This window comes from Etheostoma spectabile, chromosome 10, assembly GCF_008692095.1.
Source record: "Etheostoma spectabile isolate EspeVRDwgs_2016 chromosome 10, UIUC_Espe_1.0, whole genome shotgun sequence".
NCBI classification, from domain to species: domain Eukaryota; kingdom Metazoa; phylum Chordata; class Actinopteri; order Perciformes; family Percidae; genus Etheostoma; species Etheostoma spectabile.
In genome coordinates this window covers 3,455,891-3,471,733 of record NC_045742.1, presented here as the reverse complement: position 1 = coordinate 3,471,733, position 15,843 = coordinate 3,455,891, and the positions used below count along the sequence as shown (strand labels likewise).

Sequence of the window (15,843 nt, the reverse complement as noted above, 5' to 3'; positions counted from 1 at the left end):
TTATTATTATTATTATTAGTAGTATTAGTATCAAAAAGCTGACTGGTTCTACTGGCGGTGGATTTTGGCGAGAATTCGAGGGGAATACCAGACCCGTGTGCACCCGTGCCGAGGAGGTCAGCAGGTCTGGGCGAGGTGGAGGAAGATCCACAATCACAGGAAGAAGCAATTAACCCTGCAGACCTCCACCCTGATGTTCCCTGTTTCCTTCTGCAGCCGTTCACTGTCGCCTTCATTGAATCACTTCAATAACAACAAAGAAAGACTACACAGTAGGTATGTATCGTCACATTATTTATTTATTTATTTGTTTATTTGTACAGGGACTAGAGTACGTAGCATGTCACACACCACAGGGTGTATAGCCTAAGCTAATTTGCAGTGCACGTCCCTAGATGCACGTCCTTTTTATATGTAATGACTCAACCATGGAAATAAAAGGGATAGAACGGCCATTGTACGCATTGTACACAACAAAATGGCAATTTTTGTTAGTCGTCATAGTGACAAAACGTGTCAGTGGGGATGTAACCATAGACAGTTAAAGAAATGGACCTACAGATCCCGTTGTTCTGGACGGAGACCAGTGAAGTCTGTTAGAAGCTCTTTCCCAGGTGATGCTGAGCGTTACTGCGCAGCCTCCACCTGAGCTGGAAGACGTAGATGTGACGTTAGCAACCTGTCTGGAAGCTGTAAGTCTTCTGGTAGCTGTGCAAGAGAAATCTCAATCATTCCCAATCAGCAGAGACGGAGAGGTAGGTATATGTTAGGAGACAACATAGACACAGGCTAATTACTGCGAACTAGCATGCTAGTTAACATTAATAGAGACACAGGCTAATTACTGCTAACTAGCATGCTAGTTAACATTAACATAGGCAAAGTAGAAACTGAGTAGAAACTCAGCCTGGTTTCTTCTCCTCTTTCCTCTCCCCCTCTCCTTGTTTCATCAACTCTACTCCTCTCCTTTCCTATCTTCCTCTCCTCTCCTCTCTTCTCTGCAGGACATCCTGTTTCTGACCTCCACCACCGAGCTGCTTCCTGCGACAGGAAGTCAGTTCACAGACGCAGGAGAGGAGGCAGGATGAAGAGGAGGAGGAGGAGGAGGAGAGAAGGAGAGGAGGGGACAGTAGTCTGCAGAAAGGTTTAAGGAGGCAAAAGAAGGGAGGAGAGGTGAAGGAGGCAGACACGCAGGAGGTGAGGAAGAGGAGGAGTGGAGAGGTCAGAGTTCACCATGGAAACAAACAAATCAGTGGTTCAGCAGGACAATAGAGCAGGAGAGGGTCAACTCGGCCACTGATTGGCCCGCAACATGTCATCACCTGTTGTCATGTGGGATCCACCAATGAGATGAAGGCTCTAAATTATTTAAACTTTTTCTTTGTTCAATATTTTTACGAACACAATAAGGTATGAATTCTGTATATGAAAACATTAATTCAGGTCACATAACAAGTTTTAGTATGACAGGAAAATGAATACAGTGAGAGTTCAACACGTACAGACACACACACACACACACACACACACACACACACACACACACACACACACACACACACACACACACACAACACAGTGTATCTTTCACCGGAGAGGGTGTTATTTGTCTTCTTTACTCTGATTCTTATCTGGCCACACGGGGGTCAGCAGATCAGCTACATCCTGCTTTTAAACACACACACACACACACACGCACGCACGCACCACACACACACACACACACACACACACACACACACACACACAGGTTTCAAGCTGCTTTCAGCAACTAAAGGTGAATTAACTGTTGACTGCATTATTGCTAATGGCACATATAAGGGCACTGATAATTGCACACACACACACATGCAAGCATGGACGCGCACACACACGCACGCACACACACACACACACACAGACACACACACACACACACACACACACACACACACACACACAATCAGGTGAAGCTATAAATCTGCTGCCACCTTTTCACATACTAGCGGTAACTGGTTCTCCAGAGAACAGAAGGTTGGTGACAGGTGTCTCTCACCATGAGGTCTTGTTGCAGGTGTGTTTATCAGCACCGGATCTGGGAGTGGATGATTCTGCACGTCACGACTCACGGGCAGTACCAACGCAGGAGAAAGCCAGAGTTTTCATGGTGATTGCTGCATGTCCACATTTACTGTAGTCTGGGTAGTCCACACAGTATTCCTGGATGGTAGAAAAACGTGCTCTGGTTTATTGGCATTTCTTTAAACCAATCACAGTTGTCTTGGGCGGGGCTAACATAGGGTGGCCAGACGTCCCCGGTTTCCGGGGACAGTCCCTGTTTTTGGTGACCTGTCCCTGGCTGGATCTGTCCCTGGAAATGTCCCCGGTTTTCCCTGTGACTGATAGACCCGAAATTGGAATGAAAGAAAGAAAACACTGACCAAACGGAGCCGATAGTCGCTCAAGACAAGCTCAGAGATGTTTTAGAGAGCCGTGTTTTACGATGCTAAAATCACTGATTACTTACATGGAGTCTGGTGGGTTTAGCCAACGCAATTTCGCGGACTTTTATGTTTTAAAAAGGATCTTAATCTTTAACAGAAAGGTCGACCTCCTTAGAAATCCTTTCCATAATGTTGTCAGACACTTAGAATATTACTCTGAGACTGTCAGAAGCAAAACGAGCACGTTGGGGGTCAGGGGTGATTCAGGATCAGACCTTTGGGGGGTGGGGGGGCTCAGCCCCTAATGAGAACAGCTCTAGGTCTTGTGTCCCCCTAGTTTTACAAAAATAAAAACATGACGTGATTTGGTGGTATATACGCTTCTGAGCTGAAAATGTCCCCGGATTTGGTCTGAGACATCTGGTCCCCTTAGGCTAAGCGCTGCATGGAGCCACGGTGCCGCTGCAAAACAGCCTCGGGAAGGAACTTTGTTTTGTTTTAGTTGTGCAGATTGGACAGATAGTCTGGCTATCTGATTGGACAGATAGTCTGGCTATCTGATTGGACAGATAGTCTGGCTATCTGATTGGACAGATAGTCTGGCTATCTGATTGGACAGATAGTCTAGCTATCTGTCCAATCAGGTAGTTACCCTGCAGAGACCTGAGGAGCAGATGATTATAGTCCACCGGAGGAACAGTCATGTGAATTTCTGGGGGCACCAGAGAAACCTCCGAAACGAAACGTCGTTGGCGGGGCGGCTGTGGCTCAGTGGTAGAGCGGCTGCCTGCCAATTGGAAGGTTGGTGGTTCAGTCCCTGGCCCTGTAGTCCCATGTCGAAGTGTCCTTGGGCAAGACACTGAACCCTGATGAGCAGGTGTGTAAATGTGTGTGAGTGTTTATCTGATGAGCAGGTGGCACCTTGTACGGCAGCCTCGGCCACAGTGTGTGAATGTGAGTGAATGGTGAATGGTTCCTGTATGATGTAAAAGTGCAGTAGTCGTTAAGACTAGAAAAAGGCTTTATAAATACAGTACATTAACAATGTTTACCTTTAGTAAAAATGGCCGCTGTAACGACTGGGACCTCGCGGTGCTCGGTAGCCGGCCCACAGTCACTAAATTTAACGGTAAAGACCGCTGAACTTAACTGTCATGTTGCTGGTTCTCACCAGACTGACTGGTCGCCGTAATTTTGAAGAATAACATCCAAATTGTTGTGCGTTGGTTTTTGTACGATATCAGACAAACCCGTTCATGAGAATGTGTTGTTTTTCATAATCATCAAGTACAGAAGTTCTTGTCTTTCTGCTTGGTAATTCACACGTTTCAGTATCTTGTCAAAATAAGTTATAACCAGTAAAAACAAAAATGGATTTCTGTTTTTCTTAGATTAGATTAGTTAAGACTTTATTCATCCCACAGCGGGGAAATTCCCTTGTTGAAGCAGCATTTTCCACAATAAAAGCAAAACAAACAAACAAGTAAACACACAAGAAAAACAGGCAAACAACAGACAATGAAGAAGGTAAACTGAAAGTAAAGTGGCGTCAAATAAAGGTTTTGTAACGTGTGGTTGCCATAGTACAGAAAACAACATTGCGGTGTAAGTAAGTGACGTTAAAATTAAATTGAATATGTAATTAAAGTATTAAAGCAAAATTAGATCAGAATAATATAAGTTATATTTACCTGTGACCATAAATAACATTGAAAAAGTAAGTACTTGTAATGGAAAAATATAGAAACAGATAATACAGATATACAGAAAGTGTCTCTATTGGGACCTCGATCAGTAAAAGCATCTTCTATATTAGAACCAGTGGACAAGTTTGGACCAAAATCATGTGTGTCTGTGTGTGTGTGTGTGTGTGTGTGTGTGCGTGCATGTGTGTGTGTGTCTGTGTGTGTGTGTGTTAAACCCACAGGCTGTCATCTTATCTCATAGCTTATCAGCCTAAGTGGAGGAGAAAGGGATGAACTAAACTTGCAGGTTACACTGTGGAAAAACGTTTGCCTTTAATCACAAACTCATGATAAATCATCACAGCTGTTGCAGATGTTTTTCATGCAGATGTTTTTCATTCAGGTTTTCTTTCAGTTTTTGCTTCCTGTAGAAAATGTCTCATTCATGTCCAAATCCAAATTATATATTATCTCAAAATTGTAAATTAATGAAAACAAATTGTGAAACACAGAGTTTCAACCGTGAGTTTTGAAGTGTGGAAAGTTATGACACACACACGCAGAGGAATCTCTGATAGGCCTACGTCACGTCCTGACCACACACACTTCCATACAGGTGGTAAATTAATTGGAAACAGACGTGCTCCTGTGTGCGTTTGTGTTTGTGTGTGTTTGTGTGTGTGTGTGTGTGTGTGTGTGTGTCTGCAAAAGCATTCTTTTCCTCCAACTTATTCCGCTGGGAAGTCTCTCGCTCTCTCCCTCTCTCTAACTCACACACACACACACACACACACACACACACACACACACACACACACACACACACACACACACACAGCCACCATTTGGTTGGCTGCAGACATGATGGTGTTTGTTTTGCTGATAATCTAATCTGATTGGCTGACCTCTGCTCTGCCTGGATGCCTGAGGATCGGGTCGCCTGTACAGACGACTGCAGACACGACTTAGAATAGTTAAACGTCACTTAAAATATTTCTAGTTTGATTTAGGAAATTTTAGCAAGTTTTATATGGACAGGTATAATTCTTACATGGAATCTGATGTGCATCTTTTGTTTGTGAAATGTAGTGGTGATCAGGCGTTTCTCATGAACTATTAGTACATATAGATATAACAAGTTTGCACTCTAATACGTATATACAGTATATTCCACTTATTTATCCCTGTATGCACCACACTGACTGCATGAAAGACCACCCTATGGTGAGGGTTTGGTAGCTAAAACTGGGATTTCAAGCAGGGGAGTGGAGTTAATGTCCAGGAAGAAGTTAAGGGGACAACACAAGACTTTTGCTGTGGTCGCCGCATGAAAATCACCTTTTGTTGGCTAAACTCAACTGCAACGGCCTCTGTACCTGATTCACAGTCTGCATTTCGTCAGCTAAACTTAATTGTCATGTGACTGGTCATCATATGACTGTATTTCGTAGGCTATCAACTGGCATAGTGGTGCAGACTTTTCATGATATCAAGGCACAACCGTTCATGAGAATATCACTTTGTTGGTATCAACTCCATCTAACTCGTGGTTATGTAATGTCGCTATTTGCCCTGATTGTCTGAATATGTATATATGGGCTGGTTCTCTAGCTCACCCATGTAGGCATTTGTCCCATGTAAGCAAGCCAAGGAAAGCGCTTTTTGTGTAGCACTTTCAGCAACAGGGCATGTCAAAGTGGCTTTCACCAAAAATGTTAAATAATAACAAGTTACACACAGTTAAAACATTTAGCCATGATAACAACACAGCAAGGACAGTTAAAACACAACAGGACACATTAAACATACAAAAAAGTTACAGTGAAGCACAAGACAAGTTTAAAATAAAACATATAATGACAGCTGAAAACAAAATAAAAATTAGGACACATAAAACACAAGAATAAAAGTTCCAGTGCAGCATAAGAAATTTAAATGTAATCAGAAACATCTACAAAATAGAATTCGCGCATGGAAAGTTAATGTCACCAGTTTGTCCTGACAAAGAAAATATCATGAATTTTTAACATTACTGTTTTCTGCCCCTGGCGCAGATTTTCGGACTCTTATCTGGCCCTCAGGCAACATGATTTTTTGCTTACTTTTATCTGGCCCCTGGCAGCAGATTTTTCGTGCACTTTTATCTGGCCCCTGGCAGCAGATTTTTTGTGCACTTTTATCTGGCCCTGGCAGCAGATTTTTCGTGCACTTTTATCTGGCCCCTGGCAGCAGATTTTCGTGCACTTTTCCAACAGTGTACCCCAGGTACACTCACTCAGTTTACTTTTAGCTTTTATGTAGACTGTTCTAATCCGACCTGCGGCCCTTTTTTCTCTCCCCCATTCATGTCTATCCACTGTCAGTAATATAGGGAAAAGCCCCCAAAAAAACAATCTTTATAAAAAACTATTAATGATTAGGCCCATTAATATTATGATGATTATTATTGTTACTAAAAATCACAATTGAATGAAAGATGTTCCAACAGCTATGTGCATAGACTTATTAATGATAAATTAGGTTAATGTTTGATGGAAACATTAAACTTCACAACGAGACTGATACACAACGCTGCAGTACAGAGTTCATTGAAGATGACATTTTGACGTCCCATTCCCGTGAAGGCAACACGGCGCAAAGAGTTGCGATAAGCCGTCTCGTACCATCGCAGTTTCGTAAACTGACAGGTTTTAATGTTGCAGACCACTTTTTTCTGCAAGTAGTTTAAAGTGTAAACTCACATTTTTATTTTTTAAGATAATTTTTGGGCTTTTCCGAATTTTATTTTGACAGGACAGTTAAGTGAGAAAGGGGAAAGACATGCATACACCCTAAAGTACATGTGCGCCCACTCTGCTACTGAGCCAACCTGGCCACTAAACTTGTATTGTTGTGAATCGTTGGTGTAAACTTGCCTTAAAACAATCGCCCCCCCCACAAGGGTCCCTCAACGCCCTCCTTTCCAAAATATTGCTTCCATTCATCCTTTGAACGTCCCCGTTGAGAAGCACTGGTTTAAATGGACTTGACGACATTACAGTGAGTTGTGTATTTCGTCTTTCGTATATATTTAGGAAATGAAGCCCCAACCCGGCCAGTAGTGCCCGGCCCTTCTTAGTTATCTCTTCAGTCGTCCATCTCGCCTTCCAGTGGAAGTCTCCCGTTGGCCGATGACAGCGCCGATGCCTTTAAGCTTTAAGCGCCCCCCCCCTCCCTCCGAGCATCTGAGGAAAGGGATATGCTTGAACCCTCCTCGGCCTGATTCTCTCTCAGCCTGCAGGATATTCTGGGGACCAAATGAGAAAGTAAGAGCTGTGCATGCTGTTAGATATTCAGCAGTGGATCTGCAGCTGTTGAGCTTGATGTCTGAAGGATTCTGATCCAACCAAAGATTAATCGCTGAAACAGAAGAGACAAAAAAAGATTAGGATTTGCTCAAGGTTTCTACTTTGATGTCTCTGAAGCTCAAGCTTATTTGTAAACTCCACGTCGTACAGAAAAAGCTTCAGTTTGCCTTTTAAAACATCAGTTGGTCTTTCTTAAATTAATTATCTCTCACAGTCGGCATTGTGTACGAAAGCTCAATATCCTACAGTTCTACTCTACTAAAGCTACGTGAAAAGAAGATGCAATTGAAATATTTACAAGACACTTTGTGCCCTAAACTGTCCATTTTGAGCTTATCTTTAACACAAAAAAATCCCAAATCCATCAGGTGCTTATAGAATGCATATAACTCTGCATGGCGTCCCCATCAATTATGACTTAAACTGCAAGGGAATGACTGAAATGAGATCCCGCCATGATTTTCTGGAAATGTTTTGACCTCTGTGGCCTGTGGTTGGAGATCAACGGTCTAACTCTTCATAATTATACTTTTGGTTAAAAAGAAGAAGACGCTGAAATGTGTTTTGTCACATTAAGGACAGACTTCTGAATTTTGAGCATGCACTTCATAGCTGGTTGAATCTTCAAGGATTGTTTTCCCTGCGTCAAAAGCAATCATATCATCGTGTGCAAGGACATAAAGTACAGCAAAAACAAGTGTTAGTTCAAAGAAGAGCAAAGCTGTCATTGCGTTGGATGTCCTTGAGTCTGGACACATACAATCTTTGGATTTAGATACACAATGATAATTCACTCTTTATACTCTTTATCCTGTCTGCTTTCACAGAAAGTTCAATGCAAAGCCGAGTGTAACTGATGACTGACAGCTCTGAAACTGTCTGTCTGTAGTTATAATGACGGTGTTTCTTCCTATCTGTTTAGTACTTTTACTGCCAAAAGCCCAGATCGTACATCTTTGCAATGGAGTACAAATATATATCTTGCTGTGGACTTAAGTCCCACCGGGAGTTAACACACATTTTCCAAATGATTTAAGGGCCAGGTTGTGATGACTTTAGGCGGACTGAGAGGGGGAGAAAAGCTTTACGTTACGGAGAGGTGGTGTCATGTTTCTTTGAAAGCACTCCAGAGTTGTGGTGAGTTTCCTCAGGGCAGGAGGGCCTTTTCTTTGTGTTGAGTCTCGATGCATTTGCATATGACCCTCCTCCTCCCTCTGGATTGGCCGGGGCTCCGCTAGCATGTGGAAAGCCCACATCCAAACTTTCTCAGTTGGAGCAAAACTTTCCTGAGTTGAGGAGGATGAAGTGAGAGGTTGGACGGCAGCAGCTGTATGAGTGAGTAACAACAGCAGGCAGAGAGGGGCTGGGAGTGGATGAACAGATACAGGACCATTTCTTAATTATAGGTTTCCCTGGCCAGGCTGGAGGTTTATTTTTTTCTAGGTATACAACCAACAGTTTTCTTTACTGGTTGAATTGTGGGTTTTTTTGTTTTGTAAGAAGAAACTATAGTTTTTTTTAGAAAAAAATGAATTTGATCATCAGCTTACGTGATGTTTGTCATAGATAAACAAGATATTTTTTCACTTATATTTACAAAAAGCTGTTTTGAAATAATTTCAAATTCAAATGAAATATAGTTTTTTTTTCCTTATACTGATTTTTAGAAATGTTAAGTGAAGTTTAGCCACTAGAGAGAGATTATTATTACTTCACATCATTATGCTGCTAGCTCTGCTTCTGGTTGTGAGTCTTTGCTCTGCCGCTCGCTCCTCCGAGCCATCGTCGATAACCATCCAGTACCGTGTTTGGGAGGAACAGCCGGCGGGAACCCGGGTCGGCCGTCTGGTTGACGACCTCCGGCAAAGGGACGAAGGTGGTCCTCTGGAGGATTTCCAGGTGGTGGAGCACGGGAAAGCCCTTCCCTTCTCCGTCAGCACTCGAGATGGGGTTGTGTCCACCCAGGGCCGGCTGGACAGGGAGGAGCTGTGCAGTGGCTCGGATCTGTGTGAAGTGGCCTTCAGTGTCCTTTACAGGAAAATTGGTGCTGTGAACTGCCTGCGGGTTCGTGTGGAGGTGATGGACCTGAATGACCACAGCCCCAGCTTCCCCAGCGCACTGCAGGAAGTGGAGATCTCAGAGACTGCTGGCCTCAGGATGCGTATCCCTTTGGACCGGGCCATCGATCCTGACGCAGGACCGAATGGCCTCCAAACCTACTCGCTGTCCGTCAACCAACACTTTGCTCTGGATGTGACAGTCGCACCAGGTGGGACTAAACAGGCAGAGCTGGTGGTGATCAAAGAACTGGACAGGGAAGTTCAAGCCACATTTGACTTAACCCTAGTGGCATGGGATAAAGGAAACCCCCCTAGGTCTGGGAGCACATTAGTCCGTGTTAATATTCAGGACTCAAATGATAACAGCCCCATGTTTGAGGACAGCACTCCCACTGTAGAGCTATTTGAGGATACAGCCCGTGGGACAACCATCATCAACCTCAAGGCCACTGACCCAGACCAGGGTGCCAACGGGGAAGTGGAGTATTCTCTTAGTAAGCATGCACGTCCAGAGGTTCATAAGCTCTTCTATGTCAATCCACAATCTGGAGCTGTGAGTATCAAAGCACCTCTGGACTACGAGGCCCAGACCTCTTATGAAGTCATCATACAGGCCCGTGATCGCGGGCCCAATGCGATCGCCACGCACTGCAAACTGCACGTTAAGCTTAGGGATGTAAACGACAATGCACCGAGGATTCACATGACCTGGACTCCAGCCAACTCACCTGTGGCGACTGTGCTGGAAGGAGCACTAGAGGACACCTTCCTTGCTCTGGTGATGGTCTCTGATGCAGACTCAGGAGGAAATGGCAAAGTGAGAGCGCAAATTCAACAAGGATCTGGCCCTTTTCGCCTTAAACGGATCCACGGGGACAATTACATGATTGTCACCAATGGCAGCCTGGATCGAGAAAAGGTGATGCAGTATAACATCACGGTCCTCGCCCAGGATTATGGAGATCCACCACTGTCTTGTGTTAAACACCTGCCTGTCCACGTTCTGGATGAGAACGACAATGCCCCTGTGTTCTCCACCTCCCTGTATAAGGCCTCCTTCAGGGAGAACAACATGGCAGGCTATCACGCCCTAAAAGTTGAAGCCCACGATGTTGACCTGGAGTTCAGCGGAAGAGTTTCCTACTTCATACGCAATCCTAATGAAGTGGAAACTAACCCACTGTCTTTCTCCATCCACCCGACCAGTGGTGTCATAAGTGTTCAGCGTCCTCTAGACTATGAGGAATCCCACACTTACTCTTTCATGGTGGAGGCCATTGATCAGGGTCATCCGCCTCTCACCAGCACAGCTTCTGTGCAAATCGATGTCCAGGATGTCAACGACAACTACCCAGTCATCAAGGAGCCAAAACCCAGGAAGGGCGTGGCTTTTCTAAGTGTACCTGTCAATACAGACAAGGGGGAGATTGTGACTGAGCTGGGAAATGACATTGAAGAGGGATTCACACCTTTGCCAATCAATCACTCAGTCAGAGAGGGACTTGTTGGATTCCTTGCATCCACCATACAGGCTGAAGACCCAGACTCTGGGCTGAACGGAAAACTCAGCTACCACATCACTGACGGAAACCCTTTTGATCTTTTCTGGTTGGATCAGGCTACAGGCCAGCTGTTTGTGAACACCACCAATGCTACTGAGCTAATTGGGAAAACCTTTAAGATGAACATTGCTGTGTCTGACATGGGCAGTCCCAGCCTGACCACCAAGTCCACTCTGGAGGTGACTTTCATCAATCTCAAGGACCATCTGAAGAACTCGTCACCAGGCAACCGCGGACAGCTCAGCTTCACAATGATGATGGCGATCTGCCTGGGCGGCACCTGCCTGCTGCTTCTGTTGGCCATCGCTTTGGTGACAACGTTCTGCCGCCCAGAGAAACGAGACAGCCGGGCTTACAACTGCAGACAAGCCGAGTCGACCTACACCAGCCACCCGCGACGGCCACAGAAGAATATCAGGAAGTCTGACATCCAGCTAATTCCTGTCATCAGAGGGCGAAAAGAGGAGACTACAGAGGAGGACAGCGAAGCCCAGCCACTTGCACCGCCTCCAATGCTGTCAGATGATCAACAATCTGAGAGGCAGTACACCTTGACGCCATCAGTCATGAACACAAGCTTCCATTCCCAAGGCTACCCAGAAGTGGATTCCCCTCAACCCGCCACCCACCACGGCAGAACACTTAGGAAACCGGCAAACATCGAACTCGATGGCACTTTGCCTCTGACGCCCGCCACTTCTTATCGGACTCTACGGAAAGCCAGGAACCCTTCGTCATCGTCCTCTTCGGTTTCCCGTTCGAGCACCTTGAAGCGCCAGACCCCCGTTGAAAGGGAGGAGGCGGAGCCGCTGAGTTCAGCATCACAGGCGACCCTCAGGAGGCCGAGGACCTCGGAGGGACGAGGGGGGCCCGATGCAGAACATCGGCAGATGCTTCGAAACCTGGTGCGACTGTCCATGGCTGCGTTTGGAGACTCCATTGAGCTTTCCTCAGCTTCCCCAGAAGTGCAGGTGGGTTGCGTTATCTTACTTTTTTCCAACAATCACAGGAACATTAACTCATATTCCATGTTACCTTTTAGAGCTGCAACAATCGATTATTTTCCCGGTAAATTGTTAGTTTTTTGGTCCATAAAATGTCAGAAAATTGTGAAAAATGTGGATCGGTGTTTCCCAAAGCCCAAGATCACGTCCACAAATGTCTTGCTTAGTCTAAAACTCCAAGATATTCAGTTCACTGTCACAGAGGAGTGAAGAAACTAGAACATTTTCACATTTAAGAAGCTGGAATTAAAGATTTTTTTAATTGAATCAATTTACCGAAATAGTAACCAATTAATTTAATAGTTGACAACTTTACTTAATTAATCATTTAATCTTTGTACCTCTAATACAGTTACATTGATTTTAATAGTTTGTCTTTGTGTCTTAGTTCTAATGTGGATGTCAATGAGTTAAATAATCTTGTTTTATCAAATTTTATGTCACAAGGCTGAAACTCATGATTACAAGTTCTGAAGTTGTTTTCAAGACAGAAAATAACTTCACTGCAAGTTGTTATTTACATTGCATTAAGGATTTAACCTAATCTGCATGATGCTTTCTTAATGTCTTCTTATTTACATTCAGCACTATATTTTAAACATTAAGGCTAATGTGCTGCTGCAGGCTTTCATTTAAATGTCATCTACTTCCCTCTAAAACGTGTGATCACTTTCATTTCCACATGTGCTCACAGTTAATGTTGGTGTAATTAAGTCTCCCCCTGCGGGTTTTGAGATTAATCTAGAGTGAAGTCCATTAGAGACTATGAGTCCCCCCCCCTCCCATATACCCCAGCTAACTCCATTACATTTACCCAGCAGCCTTTCAGCTTTTTCAGCCTCCTGTATGAAGGATTACTCAGACAGCCTGAAGGCTGGAGTCTGGTGGAGGTGCGTGTGTGTGTGTGTGTTGGGGGGTATAACTATCTGATGGATGACTGTGAAGCCCAAAAACAGTGAGTTTATTCAGGTGCTCGTGTGTCACAGACAGTAACCCCCCCGCTTGAGAAACTCTGACAGTCCTTTTTTTTTTACTGAATATCACATATCAGATTCATATTGAAACCAGGAGAGAAGAGAGAGGAGGAGGAGGAGGAAACCTTCATGCTCTGAGGGATGGGGGGGGTCTGTGGAGAGTGAGGCCAGCTAAAGTAAGCTGTGATGTGTTTGTAGTGTAAACTAACACCGCTCTGACACGCTGCTCTGTCACTTACAAATGACCCAAAAATCACTTTTACTGAGCTGAGCTGCTGTCAGAGGAAAAGAAAAACAGATCAGGCTAAAAGCAGCAGCTCAGTGAGCAGAGCAGGATACTCTGGTAGTCTGTCAGCCACAGAGACTGTGTGTGTGTGTGTGTGTGTGTGTGTGTGTGTGTGCACAGATTTAACCCTCAGAGCGGGACTGCAAACACAACCGATTTCCAAAACTTTGTCTTGTTTAATCAGTTTGTGGTTACATTGGGTTGTGTGGCAGAGGTTCAACGATTTCACCTGTGAGCGTGTGATATTAGCCTGGTGAGAGCTGTGCTTCGTATGCACTCTAATTTTTAATTTAATTTTTAATCTGTTTATTGATCCCCTATGGGGAAATTACAATTTACACTCTGTGTCCACACTTGGTTAGTTTACACACAGTCCTGAACTACACACACACACACACACGCACATGTAATGTAAAATCGCTCATTGTGCATTGCCAGGACCATCTCCACAGCGCTGTGGAATAAGGTCTGGCTACACCACAGATGCATTCTAGGACAGGAGAAAAAAAATGTCAGCATTTCTTCTTTTTAAAGTTATTTTAAGGGCATTTTAGGCCTTTGTTTGACAGGATAGATGCAGACATGAAAGTGGCGGGGGGGGGGGGGGGTCGGCATGCAGGCCAGAATTGAACCCTGGCCCATTGCATCAAGGAGTAAACCTCTATATATTATTTCAGTCATATTTATTATACAGGAAAAATAGAAAACGTAACATTACATGACAATGTCAAAATGGGTCTGACTCAGTTCAAAAACTGGTTTTCAGCCGGTTCCTGTTCTGCAGAAACATAAAACATGGTTACAGACATTAATACAAGACGTTGATATGGAAAGAAAAATTTAGACTACTAAAACAACAATAGAGTTACATAAGGACAAAGACATTTATACAAGACATCAGCTGGGCGAGACAGATACGGACCATGCAAACAAGGCTTGGACAAAACATGAACGAATTAATGAATGCGTGCAGGTGTAACTGTTAAGGAGGAGCTGTTTGGGCCTTTTTGAAATATGTGATGGATGATAGTGTTCTGATGTGATGTGGAATGTCATTCCAATTCTTGGTATATGTATATAAAAAAAAAGATTTCTGTTTTTGTACAGCGGAACTGGAATAAGTGCCTGTGAGACCGACCTAGCGAGGCGACCCGGTCTCACGTGTGTCGGAAAAAGTGCAGCAAGTGCAGGGCGCCTGCTCTACCAACTGAGCTACCTGGGCGCCCAATGTGTGCATTTCTTCAAACCAATCACAACCATGGGCGCCAATACTGAAAATACTGAGCACCCGTGTGTAGGCTGGATTCAGTTAAAATTAAACGTGGCAGTTGGTGCTAAGTGGAGCGTCTTTGTTTACGTCGCTGTCAGACCCCTGCTCCGTTGAGTCTTAATTTCCCACAAAGCTCATGTCAGTTCAACTTTTAATCTCCAATCCTATCTGTATTTGTGAGAAGTGGCGCTGTCCCAAGTTGAAGGATAGCCTAATCACGGCTTTACTATCGAGTCAATGGGCGTGTGTGTTTGTTGTCGTTTTCCTAAGCTTCTGAAATGCAGACATTTGTTTTTAAAGAGCACCCGCGGAGGAAAGCATAAATCGGCGCCTATGATCCCAATTGTCTTGGGCGGCTCTGTGGAAAGGAACTATTTAAACGTAAACGTAAATCTTTACAATCATTCCCTTAAAGATTTTTATATATCGATGTCTTGTATTAATGTCTGTCCTGACGTGCTGTAACCAGGTTTTATGTTTCTGCAGAACAGGAACCTGCTGAAAACCAGTTTTTAAACTAAGTCTGGCCCGTTTTTAAATTGTAATGTAATGTTACGTTTTCTAACTTTCCTGTATAACAAATATATGAATGAATGAAAAAAAAAAAACAAGCAGGCCACGATGCACCATAGCGGAGAGATATCGACACACAGAGAGAGAGCTAAAAGCGCGCTGGCGGTCCGACTTTATCCTAAAAATGTACTTCCTATGATCCAGACTACTCAATAATATTTAGTAATTTCATCTGAAAACATTCAAATACAACTTTACTCAACCAGAGTCATGGTGAATTTAGCTGGGAACGTCCTCTTGGCGTCAGAAACGACAGTTTTAACCCTGTTGAACTGTGGAGATGTTACGCTGCATGTTTCAAACCTAGACCCGCGTCACCGAGGGCAAAGTGTGCTGCCAACGCCCGGCAGACAGAAAACAAAGAGCCCGGCCAGGTCCGGCATCCTCATGTGAATCCCATTAGAGAAAGGAAGAGGCCTTTGTGTTTTTTACCCAGCATCCTCCTCTCCTCTCCTCTGCTCTGCCCTCCCAGTCGACCCAGTTGGCTCCTCGGGCTTCCGACGTTTCTCTCCTCCCTCGAGGTCGCAGAGGAAAAGGCCTGTAGACGAATGGGAGGAGGGGGGGGGATTTATTGTTTATCTCCACATCAACACACACACACACACACACACACACACACACACACACACACACACACACACACACACACACACACACTT

At 44.3% G+C, this 15,843-nt stretch overlaps 1 protein-coding gene and 1 long non-coding RNA gene across 3 annotated transcripts in view; one reads left to right on the top strand and one right to left on the bottom strand.

Annotated features, from left to right (window-relative positions):
• Positions 1-7,882: 7,882 nt before the first annotated feature.
• Positions 7,883-15,843, bottom strand: part of LOC116696432 (uncharacterized) — an 11,518-nt gene continuing 3,557 nt past the window's right edge. The window contains exons 2-3 of the long non-coding RNA XR_004333725.1: positions 14,999-15,004; positions 7,883-7,892 (exon numbers count right to left, since the gene is read on the bottom strand). This is a non-coding gene — a long non-coding RNA (uncharacterized LOC116696432). The remainder of the gene's footprint in view (positions 7,893-14,998; positions 15,005-15,843) is intronic.
• The window catches only part of pcdh12 (protocadherin 12), a 28,364-nt gene continuing 21,232 nt past the window's right edge, over positions 8,712-15,843 (top strand). Inside the window, exon 1 of one of the 2 annotated variants that reach the window (XM_032527432.1) lies at positions 8,712-12,048. In XM_032527432.1, coding sequence (XP_032383323.1) covers positions 9,178-12,048 — 2,871 coding nt within the window. In that variant the 5' untranslated portion in view covers positions 8,712-9,177. The remainder of the gene's footprint in view (positions 12,049-15,843) is intronic. The other variant, XM_032527431.1, reaches the window with a different exon arrangement.